This window comes from Denticeps clupeoides, chromosome 4 (genome assembly GCF_900700375.1).
Source record: "Denticeps clupeoides chromosome 4, fDenClu1.1, whole genome shotgun sequence".
Taxonomy (NCBI): domain Eukaryota; kingdom Metazoa; phylum Chordata; class Actinopteri; order Clupeiformes; family Denticipitidae; genus Denticeps; species Denticeps clupeoides.
Window position 1 is genome coordinate 21495095 of NC_041710.1, and position 24548 is coordinate 21519642.

A 24548-nucleotide genomic window follows, 5' to 3' on the forward strand; every position below is an offset into this window, starting at 1 on the left:
ATTCTATTAAACAGACTCTTTGGAATTAGGTACATGTGATGTTTCCTGAGCATAGCTCAGATCTCTTCCCTCTTTGATTCGCCGCTCACCTGACTCTTTTTAGGCTGGTTTGCGGGGCCGGTCATCACTAGCTGAGAGAGTCAGGCTGAGTCTCCAGTATGAGGAGGCCAAAAGAAGGTATGTCTGTTTTCGTGTTTCTTGTCCTACCGCTGCTACATTTATCATCATCCATTTCTGCCCCCTGTGGAGGTATTTTCACACTGTGGTGTGTGTTCTGAGGGAGGTCTGTATGTGTCTCAGTTGTTTTACTATGGTCTTTTTTTTTATTTACAAAAGGTAATCAGAGGGGGACACGACCTCATAGATACGCACGCACACACACACACACACACACACGCAAAATTTACAGACTAATCCCTCACACTTGGCCGCTCAGACATCCTAATCCCACAGTGTGAACCAGGCCCAGATACAGCAGGTGTTTCACACCCAGCCAAGGGAGAGAGACTCCTCTCCTTTCCTCTCCCAACCTCTTCTGATTTTTTGTGCGAATAAACGCCCTTATAAATGCTTCTCATACTGAGAAGTTCACTTCTCAGTATGAGAATGTCTGTGCATGTGTATGTGTCTGGATTGTTGTCTGTTAGCATATAGGTTGGAAATGTTGTCTATTAATGCATATATGTGGGTTAGCATTGCAAATCTGAAGATTGAGCTGGCTAAACTGGACGGGGAGGCATGGCCTGGCTCGGTGGATGTGGAACAGGAGCGACTGCGCCTCATCAGTGAGAAGGAGGAACTCCTGAAAGAGCTGCAGTTTGTCACACCACGCTGGCGGTCCCCCAATGAGCTGCAGAAACTGGAGGAGGAACGTTCACGACTGGAGGAGGACCTGCAGTCTGTCAAGAACACGCCCAGCGAGGCACTAGCACAGAGGTTAGCATTTTCTTTTTTTTGTTTGCTCCACATCTGTCAGATGAAAGAGTAAGCCAAGTTGTCACCTCCAATGACTACTTACAAGTGATCACACCTGCCACCACATCAGAAACAGGTATATTATTATATTCAGAATAACAATGCACATTGGCCACATCACTACCTTGTTAATAAATTGTCGTCTTCTAAACTAATGCACTATTGCTGACCATTTACTAATTTAGTTCACAGTAGTGATACTGACATTGTAATAGGAGGGTCTTGATGGTGGGGGGGTCAGTGAATTTGTATGACGATTAGTAGATGTCACAGACAGAATGTAGTTGAATTCAGGGGTTTACATACACTTTGGTTCAAATATTTTACAAATATGGGCTCTTTTTCTTTTTACAAAGTTAGTGCAGGTTTCTGAGTGCTGAAGCCAATTTGTTATATTCTTGAAAATGAATATATTAATTCTTTAATGAATTTATATAGGTGAGTATGAAGTGAAAGTTAGTTTTTGTTATTGTGATATAGCACAATAACAGAACGAAATATGTCCTTGACATTTACTCCATCACCCTTAGTGATGAAAAGGTGCTCGGGGAGCAGTGTGTGGGGACGGTACCTTGCTGAAGGGGACCTGAGTGGACCTTGATTGTTTGGGATTTGACCCTGCATCTTTTCAGTTATGAGTCTGCTTCCTGCTAAGCCATCACTGCCCTGCCTCCTTCAGTTATCCCGTGTATACTGAGACACAGATAGAGATATATAACCGGTCTAATAATTTTTAAACCTCACACCTGTGTAATTATAATGGGGCAGTGGTGGCCTAGCAATTATGGAAGTGGCCCCATAATCAAAAGGTTGCCGGTTCGAATCCCTATCCGCCAAGGTGCCACTGAGTTGCCACTGAGCACTGAGCACCTTTAACCAAGGGTGTGCTGGGTTAAAAGCAGAGGACACCTTTTACTGTGTGCTGTGCTACAGTGTCTCATAATCAGAATCACTTCACTTTCATTATATTTTCAGAACAAGAAAAAGATGGTGATTAAAAGTTCACAATAAACTCTTTATATAATGCTTGTACTTTTGATTGGAAAGATGTAAGTTTTTGTGTGCGGGTTGAAGTGTGGAGGTTGATAAGTCCCAAATACTTTGCCTCCTGCAAGGTTGATATTTGTGTCTGATGAATGCACCAAAAGGGTAAACACTGTAGGTGCCTTTAATTAGTAGTCATTTGCATACTAATTGTGCGGTAATTGTGTTCAGAGACTCTGACGATAGAGCAGTTCGTTGGAAAGGGCAACAGTAGTGACATTGTAATTGGAGACATTGTGAATTTTTTTTTCTTTCCCCATAATTATAATTACATATTGTTCTGTGTGCACTCTCAGACACACACATTGATGTTCACACACTCATCGCCACACATTAACCACATTGGAAACAGCTGATAATTGTACTGTGTCTGCGCATAATTAGTCGCTGTGTAATTGTTCCGTTAGCACAACAGTAATTAAGGGTAGTGGTTTAAGCCTGGCTAATGTTAATTTGGCTACACGGAGGAGATGATTCCTTTTGGAAGAGAAGAGGACACGCTATAGATGAACAGCCCCCCCCATACTCTTTAATTATGATAGAGACTAGTGAAAGCCGCTGGCAGCAGATGTTGCTGTGAAAGCTGGAGAGCGGCTTGTTTTTCTAATGTGAGAGACAAATATTCTCTTTTCTTGAAGCTTTTTAGATCACAACCAACTTCAGAGGGATGTGTTTTTGATTGACAGTGACTAGCAGGGTTGTTTCCTAATTACAGAGCTTTTGCTGAGCGCAATGTTCGTTTTTTTCCTTAGCAGAAACAAGAACTTCATTGTTCAAAACTTTCTTCTTTTTTTGCCAAATGAACATGTGCATTGTGGAGACTGCATTAAATATGACAGTGTTTTATGTGTGTGTGTTCACATATATAGACTTAAGGTCCAGGAAAGGAGGCGTGTTCTGGTTCAGAGGCTGGAGGAGTCCACTCGATTGGCCACAGTGCTTCATTCACAACTGAAAAGGTGTGCAATACACATACAGAAATCCATCACATGATGAACAAAACAGGCAGAATTTCAACACTGATAAGAGTTCTCAAGGGTCCATTTTACGGCTAAACAACATTTTCAGTTAAAACATGCATGGACTACATGGAATACATTTTTTTTCAAATGTTCTTTTTGCATTGCCATTTTGAAATATGCCCCTTTGGGGATTGCACTCTGATGGTATAATTTAAACAAAGTTGCCGTCAGATGCAAGCGACGCATCCACTGCAGTGATGCTCAGAGTGCAATGAGAGATTACAAAATAGTTTACTAAAATAGATTAAAAAGCATTGCACCAATTTTTAAAATGCCATGGCACTACTTTTATACTGGAATACAACACACAATCATAGACATATACAATGATCATTTACTATCCTTTCTCTGCTCACAAAATAGGATTACGTCTGTATGTGTGTCTGTCTTTTGTAGCCTCTCAGCCAGCACATTGTCCGTGTCATCTGGTAGCAGTCTGGGATCTCTGGCATCTAGCCGTGGCTCTCTCAACACCTCCAGTAGCCGTGGTTCTCTAAATTCTCTGAGCTCTGGGGACCTGTTCTACACACAGCCTGACTCAGCCCCTCTGGACTTAGATTATCAGTACAAACTGGACCTCCTGCTCCAGGAGCACTCTCCATCCTCCTACCCTCCACCTGGGCCCATCACAACCATCCACGAGCACGAGGTTGCCAAGACCCCTTCTGCCACCCCCATCTCCTCCCATTCTGACAATCCTGCCTCAGTTCAGTGCCACCCCCCAAAACCAACAGAGCCTTCCATATCGGTCACTTCCCTGTCCTCTCGTTCCTCTCTTTCCTCACTATCTCCCCCTGGGTCACCTCTGGTTCTAGAGGGAACATTCCTTCCAAGCTTGGCCCAGGATCAGGTCACACAGTACTTTGGGGATGGGGACCTGGCAGTGGAATTTGCAAGGGTGGGATTCTATGAGAGCCAGGGGGCGTTTGACCCTGAGAGTGGGGAAAAGGAGATGGGGGCAGGAGTGAGGAGAGTACCGCTTACCACCCTCCGAGAGGGCACAACAGGTAAGGAGATAAGGAAGACCTTTGAAAATTAACTACTTTTTTAACATGGGTTCCACTGTCCCTGTTCCTGTTAAGCAAATGATTATTCATGCTTCTGTGCTTTCAAAAGGACCTGATTCAGCCTGTTTCAGATGAAAGCATAATTATAAGAATTTTGTGTGCAGTAATTACAAGATGCCAGTGTAGTTCGCCGCTTGGGAATTAGGTACATTTCTGTGACAAATAATAACATATAAAGACTGGAGACAAATTAAAGGAAAATCCAACATAGCATATATAGCTGATATACCCAGCTGATATACATTGTTTTCATACTCTTTAACCAATCAGCATTTTTTACGAATGATGGACATTGTTATCATGCAGCATAGAGCATATCCATCAGGACAAAAATGTTTTTGTTCATTACTTTATTCAGTCATTTCATTAATTTGCCATATATATGTGTTCAGTTCTACAGGTTTATAGGCATCATTGTAATGCCATTGCTATGATGAAATTACAATAGAGCCAAAAGACCTAAAGGAGAGCTGTGGGAACCCTGTCAAGAATTTGGCATGTTTGAGAACACATTTCACAGTAACTGACATGGAGGGGTGGTTGGAACCAGGTGCTGTTATAAACGTCACTGATGATTACATGCTGCACATTTTTTGGTACAGGGGAGGCTGGAGTGGATTTTGAACAGACGTGTATAGCTTTAGCATATGCACCATTCCATTCCATAATGGAATTGGAATGATCTTAAATCAGAGCCAAATGACTAAGGGTCTGTTGCAATGTGTGCAAATAGCGCTGTCTACAATCAACACTGAGGACAAGATTCTATCTGACGTGCATATCTGACTTGATGGTTTGGGGCGTATAAACTAGTATTGATTTACTAAGATCTCAGCTTCAACAGAAGCTTTCCCCTAGACTCACAAGATGTTTTAGTCTGTGTGGTTATATCAATGTCAATAATGTCAATAACACTTAAATCACAAGGAGGAAATTCAACAACTTTTTAACTCATGTCTCATATGGCAAAGCTCAAATGAGTTGTTCTCACAAACAGGCTTCAGGTTAATGTTGAATTGGACAGAGTGGACTCTTTACCTGTTATTGAAGTTACATTTATTCTTTCTGCAGATTTTTAAAATGCTGGATGTACATGCTTTTAAAATATTAATTTCCTAACTTAAATAGGTTTGTTGTAGAAGGTCAGGGAACTGGGATGAAACAAAGAGGTTTTTAGGTCATGGTGAGATGCATCTTTGCATTTGGTTATGGACCAGACTTGTTGGGAAGTGCTACCCACGGCCCCTGAAGCAGGTATACCATCTCTTGTGTGAAAAACAGTAGTCTCCCAATTTTGACTTGAGAGGTTCCTCTTAAAACTACTTCTAAAGAAGGGTTTTAGTTTTGACCTATAAAAGTTTTGCCATGCGATATCATACCATGGTGCCTTTAAACTGAAACTGAAATGAACTCTTAATCATTTCCCCATTCGCTGTTTACTGTTGTAAGGTCTTGTTGGCCTGATTTAAAATATATACCTTTTTTACTTATATATAAAAACATATAACTTTACCCTCAATGGATTACATAAACACCTCCAGTGAGCAATATTGAGGTTTCAATGCTTTTTCTTTCTTTTGCCAAGCCACGGCCAAGTAACTCCATGTTTATTTCATCTGATCACAGAAATGATGAAAACAGAATTTCCTCATTGTCCAGAAGAGCTTTTTCAAAGTCAAGGCAAGCTTGTGTGTGTCTTGCCTTGGTCAGAGTTCATCAAGGCCAGCCTTGTTTAGTTTGCCCTGGATTGTTTGCAACATTGCGCTAACTTTGTTGAGAGGTCAACATGATGATTCTTCTTCACCTGTCACCACTCCAGCACATTCATCATTTTGACATTTCGACCCATCATGTATTCTAATACTCTTAATAATATTTCATTTGTCAGTGCATATGATAGAATGGTCTATGTATTAACAGTGGCTAGGAACTCTGGCCAAACAGAAAGAAACACTACTCTAGGCCCCTTTAGCCTATGCATGTATTATGTATTGCCTAGTCATATTTGGATGTGCCTGTTCAGCTGAAGGTGCTATAATTATTTCTATGAGTAATTATGGGGCTTAATGGTATGTAGCAGATAAGGCTGTCCTGTTATCAGCTTGGATACCAAGAAGTGTATCTGATAATGATGTAACTAAAATATCTGAATGTTGTCTTAACACACCAACCTTACATTTTAAAAGCAGGCCTGGAAATTACATGTCTACCATTTCATACCACATATTTTTCTCCATTTGTCTGTTTAGCCAGCAGGTATGTTTCCAGCAGTCTGCTTTTATATTGTTCAACTGGTATGCTTGGTGCTCTTAGGTGAAATGCATTTCCTGTAATCAGTGAATAAATCAGAAGTGCTTTTGAACATCTCAAAACACAAAACATGGAAAAATGAAAAATAACCTTTTCTGCTACCCTTAAAATACAGTTCTTTCCTCAGTGACATTTTTTTGGTTTCTGCCCCATGCTGGGCCCGTTATTCTGTTCTTATTCTTATTCTTGGTGTTACACTGCCATCTGTTGGCAAAGGGGTTGTAAAAGGAATGTGTTTTGCAGTGTACATTATCTTATGAGAATCAAAAGTGACTTCTGATTCAGGGTTTTTTGTCCCCTTAATGGGAAGTGTAAGGTAGGTGAATATGAAAATAAATCAGGTCATATGACCTGCAGTTGCCCAATCTCCAGGCTGGAACAACAATTTAAAGCAACATCTTGGGCAGCATCTCCACCAACATCTCCAAAATGAGGTCAGCTTAAATTTTTTTTTTCCTCCTTCTCTGTAGATATGGATTTGCAGATGAGCTCTGCCCATTCTCTTGACGACCAGCCAACGTGTGTGTCTGCTGCTGTGTCTGATGAGTCTGTGGCTGGGGACAGTGGGGTGTACGAGGCATCTGTCAAACGGTATCCACCCTTTATTCATCCTTTCATCTTTTCCTGCAATCTTTCTTCTCCTGTTTATTTCATTCTGTGGCAGAGCCACAATAGGCAGATTGGAGTGAATGGACTAAGCCGCCGTGGCAGTGGCTGCCCAGGTTGGGGCAAATTAATTTGGACCCCAGTGCTTGGAACAGAAATGATTGACTCTCAACATTTAATTTGGGCTTGTAGCTGAAAGATTGGTAGACAACCCGTAACTCCTCTGTGTACTCAGTTAGACATACAAGCACTGTTGGCTACACAGGCTTACACCTCTGACTGGACTAGTCGGTGAGAATTGTGTTCCCTTTGCTTTCATGTTCGCAGCAAGATCCTTAAATCCAGTCAGGGTTTTAAAAGCGTGGAAGGACTGACAGAGGAAACCTGTCCATTTTGGTCTCACAAAAGAACGGGGGCTGAGAGTGTTTTCTGGCTCTAACTTACACACACACACACACACACACACACGCACACATTCTGTGTTAAGTGCTGACGTCCATTCCCCCCCAGCACCCTCCACAGTGTAACTCTTTCATCCATTCTAAACACTTTAATGAAAGCTTTTTAGCCACTGTGGACATCCTGGGAACACCCGTATGATCCCTACAGGGATGTTTCCCCACTCTTCCTTTCACTTCAACTTTTACATGACTTTTATTTCTACATTTCAATTTCACTCTCAGGTGCACCTTTCTCTACACCTCTTTGTTCTGTAATTAAACCACTTAGTGAGGACAGGATCCAGCTGGCCAGATTCTTCTCTTCAGAGCGTAATTAATCTGATCACAGCCCCTTTACTCTCCCCACGCTTTTGCTCTTTTACAGAGACAGTGAATGAAAAAATTATATAGAAGCACTTTAACAACATTTTGATTTGCTGAAATGTGTGCGTGTGTGTGTGCATGCACATGCTCAGGACCAATGAAGCTGAAGACGCTGTTTATATTGAAGATGAGTTGGTGATGCCGGAGGCTGTCCAAGTTCAGATGGGTTTGAAGTAAGTCCATCCCCGCTACAACACACAGAGGCATTCTAAGCCTACACGTCATGAATATTAGTATTTACACAGAAAATCCACTTTTAGAGATCTTTAAAATGCTTGCCTTTGGGTGGTTCTGTGAAATCGCTTTAAATCACAGGGGGTTTTATGCTGTTTTCAGCACTCAGCTAGTATATCCACACAACTCGGATGGAAGATGAATGGATTTAATCTGTGTGGGTGCTCTTCAGTATGGGTGTGAGGCTAGCAACTGTGTTCCAGGCATCCGCATATGTAATTGGTTTTATTTCCATTCCTAGTTAATAATCACTTTTCTTGACTTTTCATTATATGGGAAAATGTATTAGATGCCATATGAGTAGTAAAACACAAAAATGCTATAAATAAGATTCTATCAGAGGTTAGGCTTGAGGACACAGTCGTGGACATGGTGGAAGCATCCCTGGCTGTGGGGAAGAGGGATCAAGCCTGCTGGCGCTGAGGCAAGGATGAGAGTCCAGTGGCAGAGGACATGTGTAGAAGGTGGCGAGTAGGAGATCAGGTCAATGGGAGGGTGTAGTAGTGGACCACCTCCCAGAGGACGACTGGGTGCTGAACTGGGCAGCTTTGGTGACCAGCACTACAATGTTGTTGTTTGATGGGAACAGCACCAACAAGCACAAACATCATAATTTCGCTTGGTTGGGAGTTAGGCGCCAGAAGAAGGACGCTGGGAGAGGACGGTGCCCATGCCAATGTTGGACGCATTCACCTTTACAGTGAAGGGCTGCAGATAGATGGCCATATCGCAGGCCTCATTTGGGGGTATGGAGGACGCCTGGTCTTTGTTGAATGGGCACCGCTGGTGCATTTGGGTCAGCCCTGGGCAGGGCACAGAGGTGACTCGGCCCAGGGAGCACAGCATGGGCCGGCATTCCACATTGGGCTGTGCACAAGGGCTGAAGTGGTGTTCCATAACAGAGACGCTCCTAGGCAGAGGGCACGACTTGGCAAGGGGCTTGGCTTGGTGATGGGTTTGGTATGGATGGAGGCATGGCATTTGACGATGAGCATGGCTTGGCAGCAAATGTGGCACTTTGTGATGGGCATGGCCTGTTGATGGGTGTGGCTAGGCCCTGGGGGTTTGGGCTGCAGTACCATCCCTCCAGTTGATATGTGGTTCTCTCGGACTCAGCCAGGGGTACCCCAGGACCATCAGGCGAGGGGGTGAGAAAGAAGGCTGTGGGTGGCCTGGTGTTGATCCAAGGATGTGGCTAGGCAGATGATGCTGTTCAGGGTCGGACCCCACTCACCATCTCAATTTTGATTGTGGTGGAAGTGACTGGGGTGGTAGTAGCCTAGTTGGTAACACACTCGCCTATGAACCAGAAGACCCTGGTTCAAACCCCACATACTACCATTGTGTCCCTGACACTTAACCCTTAAAAGTTGCTCCAGGGGAGGTCTGTCCCTGTAACTACTGATTGTAAGTTGCTCTGAAAAATGCTGTAAATGTAAATAGATTGTCTTGTTGGGGTAAAATGGGGTAAAATGTGGTGGGGAGTGCCACCTCAGTCCAGCCGTTTTGGTGGCCAAAGTGCAGATCTCTATGGCATAGACATGACTTACACGGAGGCTGGTGCAAGGGCGAGGGGTGGCACGGCGACACCCACGTCAGCGCTTGAGGCACCCCTCTGCTGGTGTGGCGGGGTTTGGCTGTGAGGGGACAGCACTCAGCACTCTGCAATCTGATAATTGGCTTTGTTGCTGCTGATGTCAGAACAAAGGCTGGAGAACACAGGTGTGGACATGGTGCAGATGTCCCTGAGTGTGGGGAAGGAGGATCGACCCCACTGGGGCTGAGGCGAGGACGAGAGCGTGTATTCAGTGGTTCAACAAGGGGGCATAGTCAGATGGGCAAGAATCGATGCACAACGGGGTGAAGTCAGTAGGAGGATAATTCATGTAGCAAGAGTCGTGGCCATAAAGGAGGTTGAGTATTGTGGCTCGTGAAACACAAACAATGAACCGGCGGGTGTCTCATGGTCGACCAGCGATTTATACTGAGGGTTCCTCAGTGGTGGTGGATCGCACCTCGACTTTGCTCCCCTTGTGGGCATTGTGGGTGAACAGGATCTGTGACCGCTTCATTTCGAACTCTTTGTCTTTCTGGGTTATGAAATAGCTCTTTTAGTTTATTAAGTGAGGCAGGCTGAATAGGCTCAGAGCCTGAACCCGGTCAATAATGAAACTGGTAAAGGATTCATAGGACTCGGAGTTATGTAATAATTATGTAATAATTTTCATATGTAAAGATATAATACAAATGTAAAAATTGAGATTGAGATTTTGTAGTTATTTTATTATTTTCATTAATATAAGATATAATTTTCCATTGTTCTAAGCTCAGACTGATATATCATGGAAAATTGACTTTAGTTTCTTGTTTTGTTATTTTCTTATTTTCTTACTTTATAGTTGTAATTTTTACATGATAGATGAAAATGTGAATGGTTAATTGTGTCATAATAGCAATCTCCTAATTTCCTTGTTTTAGTTAGTTTAGAACTGTCTCACTTACTCACTTTCCATAAGCACTGAGTCCAGTTACTGCTGGAGCCCGTTCAGGGACACTGAGCATCGGCGCCACTGCATTAGAACTATGCAACCAAATTCATGTAGATATGATTCTGACATGGTTCAGATTTACACCTGTAACTTTGTGTTCCGAAGTGAGCCACATGAATGCTGTGTTTTTCTTTGCAGGTACGATGCAGTCAGCTCAAGCTTCATCATCTTCATCATGCAACTGCAGAATGGCACAGCCCTGCTGGTGCCACCTACAACTCGAGTGTGAGTAGAATGTGCTTTTTAGAGGAATCCCAAATACTCTTTATTTCAACCTATGAACTAATTTGCATTTCAATTTGCATTTCTTTTATTGAGAATTATTAATATGTCTATATAATTCTTTGGGGTTTTGGATTCATTGGGCCCTGTTAAATCTGATCTTAATAAATTATTGGAAACTATTTAAGTATGAGTATATATAAATAGTATATGAGAATAAAATGTACAACTCTTTTCAACCCCCCTGAGGGCAGATTCATAGACACCTCTTCATTGAGAGGTACAAGGCTGAACCCCACTGTGCTCTAGTCAGTACATTGTGACTTTATTGCTGATTTGTGTCACAGAAATGGCATCATGGTGACATTCCACCTGAGCTTGTATGAGTCATCTCTGTCTGGGTGTCATAACAAGATGCTTCTTAATTTTGCATCCTTTAAGCAGTACTCCCTAGAGCACTTTTACACCCAAGTGGTCTTAACTAGTAACTATTATGGTTTCTTTTTTTACTTAGACCTTTAATTAGAAGGTTCCTGTGGAGGAAGAGTATCAGCTAACAGCAGCTTATGCACAATCCATTATTATTGTTGTTATTATTATTATTTAAATTAATTGTATTATGTTTGTGTGTGTATATGTGTGTGTGTATAATTAATTTACATAACATAATATAATTTAACATTTAAATAATAATAATAATGAATTGTGCATAAGATGCTGTTAGCTGACCATATATATATATATATATATATGTGTGTGTGTGTGTGTGTGTGTGTGTGTGTGTATGTATATATATATATATAAAAACATAATATATATATTATATAATATATGTGTGTGTCTACGTGTAGGTAATTTAATGCTTAAAATTAGGCTTTAACACTGTAAGATGTGCAGTATAAATTGTTCATATAGTCATATAATACTTTTTTTTATCATGCATCCTTACTCCAGTCAAGGAGTAAACTAAACTTGTTTATATCAGCTGAGGAACATCTCACAGTTCTGTCCAGAACTCTAATTAGCCTGTAATGAATTGCATTAAATGACTTCACAGTTGCATGCAGTGGAAATCTAGCTAATTATTTCCTATTCATGACTGCTCATTATTTGTGCATGAGAAGAAAATGCTGAAATTGGGCACAAATGTTTTTGCACTTTTGAATTTGTGTTAATTATTTTACATTTTTATTCTATGAGGATAGTTATATTATGGTGGAGCCATGGAAATGCCACATTTATTGATACAGTCCTCACTGTGAGGCCTCAAAGGATCTGCAACTGATGGCTTGAGTTCCAGTGGAGTTGATGCCATGATGAGCTGTTGGGAATTGTTTTTAAAGTGGGACCTAAACAGTATTAGTAACAGCCTATAACAATTTTATGCATGATTTGTGTACATACACTATGCTTACAACAAATGTAAGTGTGCCCTGCATGCATACATTTTCCCACCTGCATACGCACACACACACACTGGTATTCACACAGGTGCTGTGAGTGAGCAGCAGAGTGATCATCAGTAGGGGGTCTAGCTGCCTGACTGTGTTAATTATTTATTTGAGCCTTACTTCTTCTTCCACTGCACCCCTGTAGCTCTCCTGCCAGCAACTTTTTCATGTTTCTTTTATGGCAGCAGAAATTAAATCTCTCTGCTCAAGCAGGATCGAGAGCTTGAAAAGACACGTGTCAAATCGAACAGCGGGTTTATTGCTTTGAATTGCAGGATTGTGAAATATGTGCCAGAAAATTATGATAAAAAATAGTGGGGGTCGTTGTAAGTGTTTTTTCGCCATCTTTTTTTCCTCTAGCAGCAACCCTTGGCCAAGTTTTAAAAGTGCAGTCTTTGTAGTCTAATTCACATATAAATTCACATGCTCATGGAAGCAAAGGATCATGGGTATTTGGCGGTGGTGACAGCAGTTTGGATGGGATCTCAGGGTCCTCTCCCACGGGTTGGCCTTTTGGCAGTGTTCCTCTGGGGCTGGACATGGCCTGTAGGAGGACTGTGGGAATTAGAAATGACAGATGGTCACAGGGACGCTGGCATGCCCAGACGTGGATGCATCTGTGGGGAGAGAGTGAGAGCTCTCTTTTTCTTTTTTGCTCGTCTCAGTCTCTGTTTTGATTATTTAAGTGTGAAAATCTATACTGAATGAGTAGATTTACACCCGTACCCAGTGACTTACTTTCATCATCAGGATTTGTCTGATTCTGATTGTCTAGATTAGTGATAGCTTAGGTGCTTCCATTTATCTGTGTGTTGCCGGGATGCTGCTGTCTGTGGTGCTGCCACCTAGAGTTGCGGAAGGTAACTTGCTTCCTCAAATGATTTATTGCTGTAGTGTTGACATTTTCTCTCCCTTTTGGTCCACTCAGATACCTGCGGGTGGCACTGCTGCCCTCCTCCAGTGATGTGAGCAGCTTGTTTAGGACAAAGGTTGTGCCGCTGGCTGAGCCCATTGTGTATAACGAGGTGTTTCGGGCATCAGCTACACAAGCCCTGTTGCGGCTCAAGACGCTCCGCATCGATGTGTGCACTGTGACGAAAGACCATCATGAAGAGTGTCTGGTATTTACACACATGCAATCACATACATTCATATGCAAAGATATGCCCATATATAAATGTATAATGAACAATGTGTGTTGTGTGTTTAGGCTCAAACACAGGTCAGCCTGGCCGATATGACTTTGAGTGGGGATATGTGCAGTATGTGTTACCGCCTGCAGAAATATGGTAGGAGAAGAGAGGAGCGCAGTGTGCAGAGACAGATGCCTGTTGCCCTGGACTTGGTGAGCAGCTCCTGGAGGACGCAACAGCATGCCTCACCTATACACTTAAAACCATAATCAACAATGCTCTCAGCAGCGCATCCAACAGCACATGCATCATTTACATTTACAGCATATATCAGACACCCTTATCCACTGAGACTTGCAATCAGTAGTTACTGGCAACATGCTCAGGGACACAATGGTAGTAAGTTGGATTTGAACCTGGGTCTTCTGGTTCATTGGCGAGTGTGTTAGCCACCAGGCTGCTACCACCCTCATCATCACATTTACATTTACAGCATTTATCAGACGCTCTTATCCAGGGCGACTTACAATCAGTAGTTACAGGGGACAGTCCCCCCACTAGGCTCACATCACATTCATCAAAAGTTCCACAGACGTGGAGTAATCCAATTGCATGACTTTTTAAGGGGGAACTCATGCAGATTTAACTCATCATGTAAGTCCAGTTTTTAGAAAAAAATCTCTTTGGCCTGTGGTTGGCCTGAGCAAGGTATTGTCCCCACACACGGCTCCCCGGGTGCCTTTCATGGCTCCCTCAGGGGATGGGTTAAATGCAGAGACCATATTTCACTGTGTGCACAGGGTGCTGTGCTGTGGTGTGTAACATGGCAACAAATCACTTTCACTTCAGAACACCATGCATATTTATTCAAGGTTTATTTGACGTATTTTTGTGATGTGTGTGTATGTATGTTTAGGATGCTGTGTCAGCCTTGTTGCAGAAGACCTCCAGCGAACTTGAGGCTGTAGAGAAAGAGCTTGCTCGGGAAGAGAGCATGGGGGAGGAATGGTACATTTTACACACACCCTTGGTCTTGTTCTTAACCTTACATGCTATTCTAAAATCACTCTATATTCAATTTTCCACAGCAATCAGAGGGAAAAGGACCAGGTCACAGACAAATTATGTTTCAGCCAGGCAGAAGTTGGTCAATATATGTGAATATGTCATTGTTTTTTAACTGTTCAAACCACAAAATCCAAGAGATTCACTTATGAAATGCCACAAAGCTGTTCATCAGGCTGTTCAATGAAAAAAAAACAGCAGAGGCGCCCATGTCACTCATTCTCCCACCGGTATTCGTTACTTTCCCTTTCTAGTTTCTCAGTACAATCAGTGAACAGTAGATCAGCCATATAGAAACATAAAATACCCTCAGTGACGATAAAGTAGCAGTAAAGAAAACAATAACAATAATCCAAATGCATGATGAGTGTGTCTCACTGTAGGAAATTTGCTTTCTTCTGATGGCGTGACTAACATCAGAACAGATGGAGTGATGCTATTTTAAAATTAATCAAGCCTACATAAATGATTCATTTAAAAAAGGGCTGTATACAACCATGTAACCTCATAAGAGATGTATGCTAATTAATTGTGCATTGTTTGTGTTCTGGGAATTCCTAAGCATTTAGCATTTAATTGTTTGTACACACACACACTCAGACAATGAGACATGTAGACTTGTCCCTGACAGGACTGTATGGCAAGGATCACAAACAACACATAACAAAAAGGAAAGGAAATCAAACATGGCAACGTGGTATGGGACACTTTATCCATAGTGGCTGAGTGTATTTAATGAAGTACATTTTTTTCTTGCTCACTGTGTACATATATGAAGAAGCAGAGCTATTTATTGGCATTGAGCAGAGGAACATATAAATAATTTAGCTGCAAATCTGACAAATCACCTCCTTTGTGTTTTTCATTTGGCATAAATCCAAATGTTCACTGTGGTGCTGTGCATATTGGCTTTTTAACTATATCAGTGAATTGACTGTCAGTAGATTTAAAGAAAAATGTGGTTCGTCAAATGACAAAAACTGTGGGTAAGTGTCACGATAGATGACGGGGGAAGGAAGCACAGACACAGACATCTGGGCAAAAGGGATTTCATGATAAACACATACACCAGTAAGATAATAAATTGGTGCTGCTCAAACCAATGCTGAGGGGACACTAGAGATGACTTTAGGGAATATATCCAGTGGACTTTTTCTATAATTGTTGTTAATATAGCAGCAGACTTTTGAATGTTTTGAACTTATTGAATGAATTGAACGCAGTATTGTAGTGAAATTACATTGACATTTATTGGTATGTTGCTTTACGATATTTTGAATGCTATGATAAAACACTATAGTTAAGTAATTACATATCAGTTGTAATATATGCACAATGTATTATAATATCATGCACGATATAAAAACTCCTTTTCAGACTCTCAGCCATTCCTATTAACTTGTACACACACACACACACACACACACACACATTTATTTATTTAGCAACTTTTAGGTGTAACCATCACCACTCTGCCTCATCATCATTTCCTTCTTTGTTTATGGCAGGTTGGCTATGCTGGAAGAGCAAAGCTCAGATCTGATCCAAGGAGAGGAGGAGGAAGAGGAACTGAGGGAGGGAGAGGAAGTGAAGAATGGCACTGATGCAGATGAGTATGTGAGCCCTGTTGGAGAATTAGGAGCCAAAGGGAATGTGAAGGAGGAGAGGGAGGAAGTCTCCATTGAGGAAGATGGGAATGTGGGAGTGGAAGAGGGAATGTGTGAAGACGAGAAACTTCCTGAGCTGGTTGAAGGCCCAGCATTGGTAAGCAGTGTTTGTGTGTGTGTGTGTGTGTGTGTGTGTGTGTGTGTGTGTGCCTGTGTGTAAAGAATTGCACAGTCTCAGAAACTTGGTGGCTCTTGTCGCCCTCCTACTCTTATAAAAGAAGCCTTTAATCTGAATCGACTTTTTTCAAGGCTGTTATACACTTCTGTGTATGTCTGTACCAAATCTCTCCAAACTGACCATGATATGTCTCTGTTCATGTTCATTCACATTTACTTTTCCAAAAGTAAGACCAAAGATACAACCCTTTGTATATCAGTTTATTTTATTATTGTTGTATAGCATAGCATGATAGTGTATTAGTTAACAGCACAGCTTGGACATATGAAGATTACAATCAGGATTGTATGCAATGAATTCCCTTTTAACATTAAAAAGCTGTAAAATTGTTTACTAAATAAATTCTGGCAGAGATTATCCTGGCCTTGTGTGAAGGGCATCAGTGGTAAAAAATAACAAGCAACCTCAAGGTTGCCTGGCAAGTTTTCTTGGTAAAGTTGAGGAAGTGAAAATGTGATTTCTCTGCTGTCTTTGAACAACAAAGTCCATCTATTCCAGCAGCAACCCAGTTGGGGACTCCTTGACCCCCAATTTAGGAAATTGCTGCAGCGAATTGGTTTATATACGTTATTTCTCTGAACAGCCACTTACTAATTGAGGTCAGTGCAACACAAACCCACTTTAGAGAGGTCACAACCTTGTGTGCTTCTTTTGTTCCCTTCAGGTGGACAAGGAGACGAACACAGAGGAGGCCCTGGGTGAAAGGATTTCAGTACGCCCAAAAGACAGACCCAGCCTGGGGCACCATTCCCAGCGAGGGTTCGTTCGAAACAGCCTGATCATGCGTTCACAGACATTCTCACCAGGAGAGCGCAACCAGTACATCTGTAGGGTTAGTATTGCACACTACACACTGTCAAAAAGGAGGCTATAGGCCGAAAACCACAGACACTGTTGTAGGGTTTAACACGCCCCAGAGAGGCTGTTTAATAGGGTGAAAAAACATTAAGGGTGTGAGGCTGGTGGCTTCCAGGCTTTGAAAGGCCATGCTGTGTGTGCCTTTTTCTAATGTCCCCGACACCAACTCTTGGCTTGTGCTCAGGAGGGAAGGGAGAGGGAAAGAGCTGGGAGAAGAAAGGTAAACAGTTTGTGGTCTGGTTTCTGGCATACACTTGGGCACGAATCACCAACCCCATTCTCTACGGGACTTCCTTTCATCCATGTCTCCAGTGGCGCTGATGAAGTGGTGACGCAGTCAGTTTCGCCAGTTCACAACAGCGGTGCTGAATTGGAACTCTTGACGGTGACAAATCCTGGCAGTCGTCCGTCACATGGGCAGGGTCTTGGGGGTGCAATTAAGAGTAAATATTTTTTATTGTTCACTGTGTAAATTATGAAGAAGCAGAGCTATTTATTGCATATTTATTCATATAAATATGCATATTATTGGAACATATAACATATCATGAACATATCTTGTGGCTGAGCACATAGACGCACACAAATTCATGCTAATGCTGATCATGTTCTCACTGCTCCTCTAACCTGGAGATAGCAGTTCTTCTGCTGCAAGTGCATGAGAGATTAAAGTAAATTCATCTCTAATACAATGTATTATAATATTAATTGCCTTATTAGCATCTTATTAATTGTTTATTAGCATTTAGGGTTAATTGTATTTTATAACCTTTACAACCTATTTATGTGTTGTAACTTATGTGTTTACAACACATTTAACTGCATCTTTTTAAGAACATATCTTAAACACTTTGCTTTTATCCCCTTCCATCCTGTCTTTTTGTCTTCATATATGTTCATTTCCAAAGATCCAGCAGAAACAGTTGTGCTGTTAAAATGCTATTTTAACCTTTAATATGGGACTTTTATTAAGATGAAGTCACACAATCAACTTTTTCACTTCATCTCATGTGGTGGTATTCAATATAGTTTGGCAATCCCCATGGTCTGCTAGTAAGATCATACAAACAATCTGCCCATCCGTCCTCAACAGTTGCATCAATTCCCTGCTCTGCTGTTCCATAACAACAGACAGGCCAGAACAATCCCTGCTGCCAAGTGCCAATGTGTGACTTTTAGGAAACGTGTACTTCATCGTCTGCAAAGCCTCCAGCCATCTTTCAGGCTGATACTGATGCCTGATCTGCTAAAAAAATGATGCTTCATATTTTAGAAATCTTTATTTTTTTTCTTTTCTCAAAAAGTAATACTGTCTTCCTTCCTCTATGCAGCTGAACAGAAGCGACAGTGACAGCTCCACCTTATCCAGAAAATCCCAATTTATTCGGAATGCCTCAGAACGGCGCAGTCTCAGAGTTAAGAGGGTATCTATTTGTTTATATATATTTATATTATTTGATATTGTACAGCTCATCCTATCCGGACCTCTGTGAAAGCTACTTGATGTGGGATTTCTGCCAGGAGTGTCTGCATACTCATTAAAAGAGATATTATTTAATGGGAGATGTTCTTTCATAAAGTGAACAGGCAAACGAGATCCATAACTGGTGTTTTGTTAGGGCACACATTTTCCAGCACTGTACACAGAAATGGAAATTAATTGGACAGAAATGTATAGAAGCTTAGTTGATTCAACATTTTTTTATTAATCATATTTTTATTAATATTTCTGTATATCTAATTATTAAACAAGTACAAACATTTCATGTTTTTATAAGTGCTGCATAGGCTACAGTTTCATTATACAGCATTCCTTTATAACCTTGTATTTGTCAGAGTGCAAATATGTGACCAAATTAAAATAAATTTAGCTTCTGATATTCATAAACCTGGATAATGAAACATATTGGTTTGGGGAAAAGATCTTGGGTAATAATATTGATTATCTGGCACACCATATTGCACTTTGTGCTATACACTCAGACTGTCAGCACATTTCTGTTTATCTGTAGTTCGTGTTGTAAAGCCTTTTAAGCTCCTTTATAAACAAGATTAGTTTAATGTCACATTAGTATGCACAAACACTGACAGTTGTCTCTTGGGGAGCCAAGACTCGGTTAGACTGTGGTTAAACACACGTTGCAGGATTGTGAGAGTAAATTAGCCATGCTAGGGTTTATGTACGGAAAGACAGATGGGTTTGAGTGGTGTGACCACTGCGCTTTTTGCACAGGTAATGATCCTCAGGTCATAATTAACATAGAAGGCTCCATATTGTGATCAGAAAAGGAACAAGATGTGTTCAGAAGTTGGGGTGGAGGGATGGTTTATTTATAACTGCTGTATAGTCCTGGCGTCTAGGATGTCCATTGACCTTGTGACTTTGCCATACATTTATGGGTGACCTCTGCTCCTCAGACGCTGTGCCAGCCAGCCGTGAGACGGTCAGGGTCGGAGCAGGCGGCCCGCACCTCCCTTGACCTGGAGCTGGACCTGCAGGCATCACGCACCCGGCAGAGTCGACTCAATGCTGAGCTGCAGACACTGAGGGAGCTGCGAGCCCATCTGGAGGCACTGAAGGTCGACGGGGAGGTGCAACTGCAGCAGCCGCCGCCTGCTGTACTGCAGGACGAGCGATTCCACAGCCTGCTCCGACAGGCGGAGAAACAGGTATTCTCATGGTATAATGATCACTGAATATATTATCACTGTTCAGAATACGTCTGTATGTTGAGATTTGGAATACATATACTTTCCATAGTTTGGTGGTGATGGTTTCCTCTGGGTTTTCTGGTTTCCTCCTGTCATCTAAATGCATGCACACTAGGTGGATTGGCGACTCTAAATTGATCATAGGTTTGAGTGTGTGAGTGAATGCTGTGTGTTTGCACCCGGTCCTGCTTGAGTCCCCGCCCTGCGCCCAGATTCCAGGGATGGGCTCCGGCAGACCAACCCTGATTAACCGGATTAAGTAGTTAAGCATACGGAGTGAGTGAGTGCAGTAAGAATGGTGTGGACATTCACTAGATACAGTGGGTGTGGAAATTATTCAGACCCCCTTAAATTTTTCACTCTTTGTTATATTGCAGCCATTTGCTAAAATAATTCAAGTTAACATTTCTCTCATTAATGTACACATAGCACCCACATTGACAGAAAAACACTTGTTGACATTTTTGCACATTTATTAACAAAGAAAAAATGAAATATCAGTTTTAAGTTGTGTTTGATTCTCTGGTCTGATTAGACAGAGATAGAATTTTTGGTTAATAATTCTAAGCAGTATGTGTGTGTCACGTTCCCCTCTAGCTCAGGTGAAAAATGGAGGATGCAGGTTGAAGAAATAACAATGCGTATTTTATTTGAACTCAAAAACAAAATGAAAGAACTGAAATGTCCTTGCGTGAAGTGCCACACCTCTCCTCTAGAAGTCAGGTTGTGGGATCTTCCGCGAGGCCCTCAGCGAGAGCCAAAGATCGACCTTGTCTTTCCCAGGCTTCGAACCGGCGTGGCTGAGCTGTATTGAGCCTAGAGGGGAGAGTTGAGTTCCAGTCCTTCTGTGGGGTTCACTGTCAATTGCCGTTAAGGACAGCATGCGGTGCAGCAACGAACTCTGGTTGTGTGAGGGAGACCGAACGCAGGACTAAAGGGACCGGCTGGTTATAAAGAGGAGTGGACAGACCCATTACCGCTAAACTAACCAATCACCGATCAGAAGTCATTACCCCGCTAAGCACCCGTGATTACCACCACTTACCTGTGATGAAGAACAGGTGGGAATAATCAGGGTGCTAGTGAGCCCCGGAAGAACACACACTAATACATGGGAGAGGTCGACCGCTGGGGGCGTGGCAGAGGTGGCACGAATGTTACAGTGTGGAGTAAACGCTGTTACATCATGCTGTGGGGGTGTTTTGCAGCAGCAGGGACAGGACGACTGGTTGCAATCGAGGAAAGATGAATGTGGCCAAGTACAGGGAAATCCTGGACTAAAACCTTCTCCAGACTGCTCAGGACTGGGCAGATGGTTTACCTTCCAACAAGACAATGACCCTAAGCACACAGCTAAAATAACAAAGGAGTGACTTCACAACAGCAAAAGGTTATTTCTACTAAATTTTAAGGGTCTGAATACTTAGGACCATGTGAAATTTCTGTATATTGAGATTCACAATCCAATTGAACGTTTCAGCTCTATAGTTACAGGCCAGGTGACATTTGAGTGACAGCTTGTGGTGCTTGTGGAGATGTGGTGATTTTGAGACTCTCAGCATGTGTCTTGTAATTAGTTACAGATGTGTATCTCACAGACCATGAGATAGACAAGTGTTGCAGTACAGTATGAGCTACACATGAAAGTAATAGTGAAAATAGCATTCCAGTGATGATATTGAGTACCTGTCACTACAGCACAATAGACAATAAATAAACAGAAGTATTTGCTTGTCAAAAATGATGCTGTATGTATGTCTAGATGAGGGCTCATTATTTAACACCAGAGGGTTATAGCATGTTGACAAGATATTTATTGATCTGATGATCTGTAAACCACGAATACATGAATACAATACTGATTTATTTATGTAATAATGTTGAAAGGTGCTGTATTTCCAGAATGCTTGCATGCATCTAAAATAATGATATTGTTTACTACTGGCTGTGAGTCCCACATTGAACAATAAACACGAGGAAACATGTAATCAGGAATTTGTCATGCACAGTTCTAATACATGACGTTTTCCTTCAGCTGTAATTGTATATGCTTTGCATTTTGATTTCCCATTATTCTGATCTCTTGTCAAATTTGTGAACAAGCATGCTGTACAATACCTCTTGGAGCACGGAGATGAATGGACATATTTCTACGCTCTTATATAAGACTTGTGGGCATGTGGGCCATGTTAATGTATGGTGCATTTACTGAATTATATTGCTTCTAATCTGGACTGGTAGCAGCTGTTTGAGGACAAGGGGCATAAAGAGTGTCGAGAACAGAGGGAAAGGGGAAGGGAAAGGTCATGCATCTCGGCAGGGCTGGCCCTAGCCAATTTGGATTTTTTTCATGGTGCAGGTAAATACATGTTGATTTGTAATTTTTGTTATAAAGATACAAAATAATATTAACTATTTTAAAGAAAAGTGGAATGTTTTTTTTTGTTGGATAGCACACTTAGCATTGGCTTATGCTCTTGGTCTTGGAAAAGACATTTACATTTATGTTTATGACATTTGGCAGACGCCCTTATCCAGAGCAACTTACAACGTGCTTTCAAGTTACCATCGATGAAGTGATCAGTTCCGGTTCACTAGGACCCCAACTATGAATACATCTATTTAATTCACTCTGTTGTAGATTCTGTACACAAAGTTCGACAACAAGAAAATTACAATTTAATCTAAATATTCTTTAAAGAGGAAGGTCTTGAGCTGTCGTTTGAAAGTCCTCAGTGACTGAGCTGTTCTGACCTCGAGGGGAAGTTCATTCCACCACCGAGGGGCCAAGACGGAGAAGAGTCTAGATGAATGTCTTCCTCGTACCTTTAGTGATGGAGGGACCAGGCGAGCAGTACTGGAGGATCGGAGTATAGACAAATGGATAAACAAATAAAGAGCATAAAGACATTATCAGTGGGCACAGTTAGGGTCGATCGAATATGGGTGACAAGATAACTAGCGAGCAGTTCTTTCTTGTTTGTATCTGTTCATTACAGAAGTCCAGAAGACATAAATGCTGTGAGGAACTGCTAGCATCAGTCAAGTTTTCTGCCTGAAAGTGAGAGAGACATGATTAAGCTTTGTAATGTCTCCATTATGTAAAGACTTTTTTTTTTGTTAAGGTGATGGAGGCTTGTTTCAGCACTGGGGTGCAAATGAAATTGCCGATGCGCTTGCACCCACTAAATTACAAGGAAGGGGTCAGTGGGGGGTACCATACCCCTGAATCACAGATTAATTGTAGTCAAAGTCAGCTTCCTGTTCCAGCTCTCTCCCTCGCGCTCTGTCTCTTTCTGACGGTGTAATTTTCCCTCAGCGCTCACCCGGTTCAGTGCCCCTTTCTCCACCCCTGCCTCTCTTCACTGCGCCGTGAAAAGGAGAAGTAAAAAAAAAAGAAAACATCCTTCCCGCTTACCGCGGGCTTCTGTGTTTTTTCGACAGAGCTCTTCTGCACCCTCCGCTGAGGTGGACAGAATAAAAGCATCCCAGATCAGACAGATTTCATGTTAAGTCGCTGAGGAGGTTTTGCAGCAGGTGTGTCTACCTCAGACGGGTCTCTGGCTGTCATTAATGCAAACGCCAGGAGTCTCTGCACATTTGGAGGGTTTTACTGAGTGCCAGCCATCAGGTCGAAGATTTCCTCTTTATTTCCCTGGTGATTTAAAGGACAGTGCAAAGTAAAAGGCTTCTCTCCGGGGCCTCTTTACTTTCTTGTTTTGCTTTTGACTTCTTTTCTTTGCTTTTTCTTTTGAATCTGCATCAAACTGTGCGTGCGCATTAGTGTTTGTGTATATGTGTGTGTGCACTTGCCCTTGTGATAACCTTCGTTTTAGCATCTTGCTGCAGTTTCAGCTCTGGGGTGGATCCTTGTTCTTTGTTCTGGGGCTGATTGAATAAGGGGGTCTTATCCTCTGGGGGTCTCCCTTGCTTCTAGTTACAAAAAGAAAATTTACCGTGGTACCAAAATTGGCTGATCCTCATTCAAACTGAAAACTATTTGGCACAATGACATTTTTATAAAAAGGAGGATGAGTTTAGGTTAGGCTGATGAATGAGTACTGCACTTTGTTTCCTCTCCAGAATATCCGAGGGGGAGGATGGACAGGAAGTTGGAGGATGTATCTTGTGTATTAATGTGGATGTTTTAACCCACTTTATTCCATCCTCCTCCAGGCAGAGCAGTCGAAGGAGGAGCAGAAGCAGGAGCGGCAGGCTGAAAAGCTGATGAGGAGAGCCTCCAAAGACGTGTGTCGTCTGCGTGAACAGAGCCAGAAGGTCCCGCTGCAGGTGCAGTCCTTCAGGTGGGATGTCAAAACTTGTAACAACACATCTACCAAACATTAAAACCACAGAATTAAATGCTGAAACTGCTGATTAGTACATTTGGTAAAGTCTGGGCTTTGTTTTGCACTTTATTTTGCACTTTTTTTAAAAAAAAATCTGCGACCTATAATGCACAGCATAAGTGTTAAAAAAATTATAAAAATAAGTGTTATTTTTGTGACAAATTTCTTGTCTACTGAAATTTTGCCCTGTGTGTGTAGTTTTTAATGAATGAAATTTATTTATTGTCACATGTGACATATCATAGCACCCAGTGCACACAGTGACAGTACCTTGATTAAGGA

General features: G+C 41.9%; 1 protein-coding gene across 1 annotated transcript in view; it reads left to right on the plus strand.

Moving 5' to 3' along the window:
• Positions 1-24548, plus strand: part of LOC114787546 (protein WWC2-like) — a 56255-nt gene that overhangs the window by 28702 nt on the left and 3005 nt on the right. Inside the window, exons 8-22 of the mRNA XM_028975164.1 lie at positions 104-177; positions 694-936; positions 2889-2978; positions 3438-4048; positions 6889-7009; positions 7941-8021; positions 10770-10856; positions 13233-13425; positions 13515-13649; positions 14354-14445; positions 16011-16266; positions 17012-17179; positions 18537-18629; positions 19624-19875; positions 24094-24221. Coding sequence (XP_028830997.1) covers positions 104-177; positions 694-936; positions 2889-2978; positions 3438-4048; positions 6889-7009; positions 7941-8021; positions 10770-10856; positions 13233-13425; positions 13515-13649; positions 14354-14445; positions 16011-16266; positions 17012-17179; positions 18537-18629; positions 19624-19875; positions 24094-24221 — 2624 coding nt within the window. The remainder of the gene's footprint in view (positions 1-103; positions 178-693; positions 937-2888; positions 2979-3437; positions 4049-6888; positions 7010-7940; positions 8022-10769; positions 10857-13232; positions 13426-13514; positions 13650-14353; positions 14446-16010; positions 16267-17011; positions 17180-18536; positions 18630-19623; positions 19876-24093; positions 24222-24548) is intronic.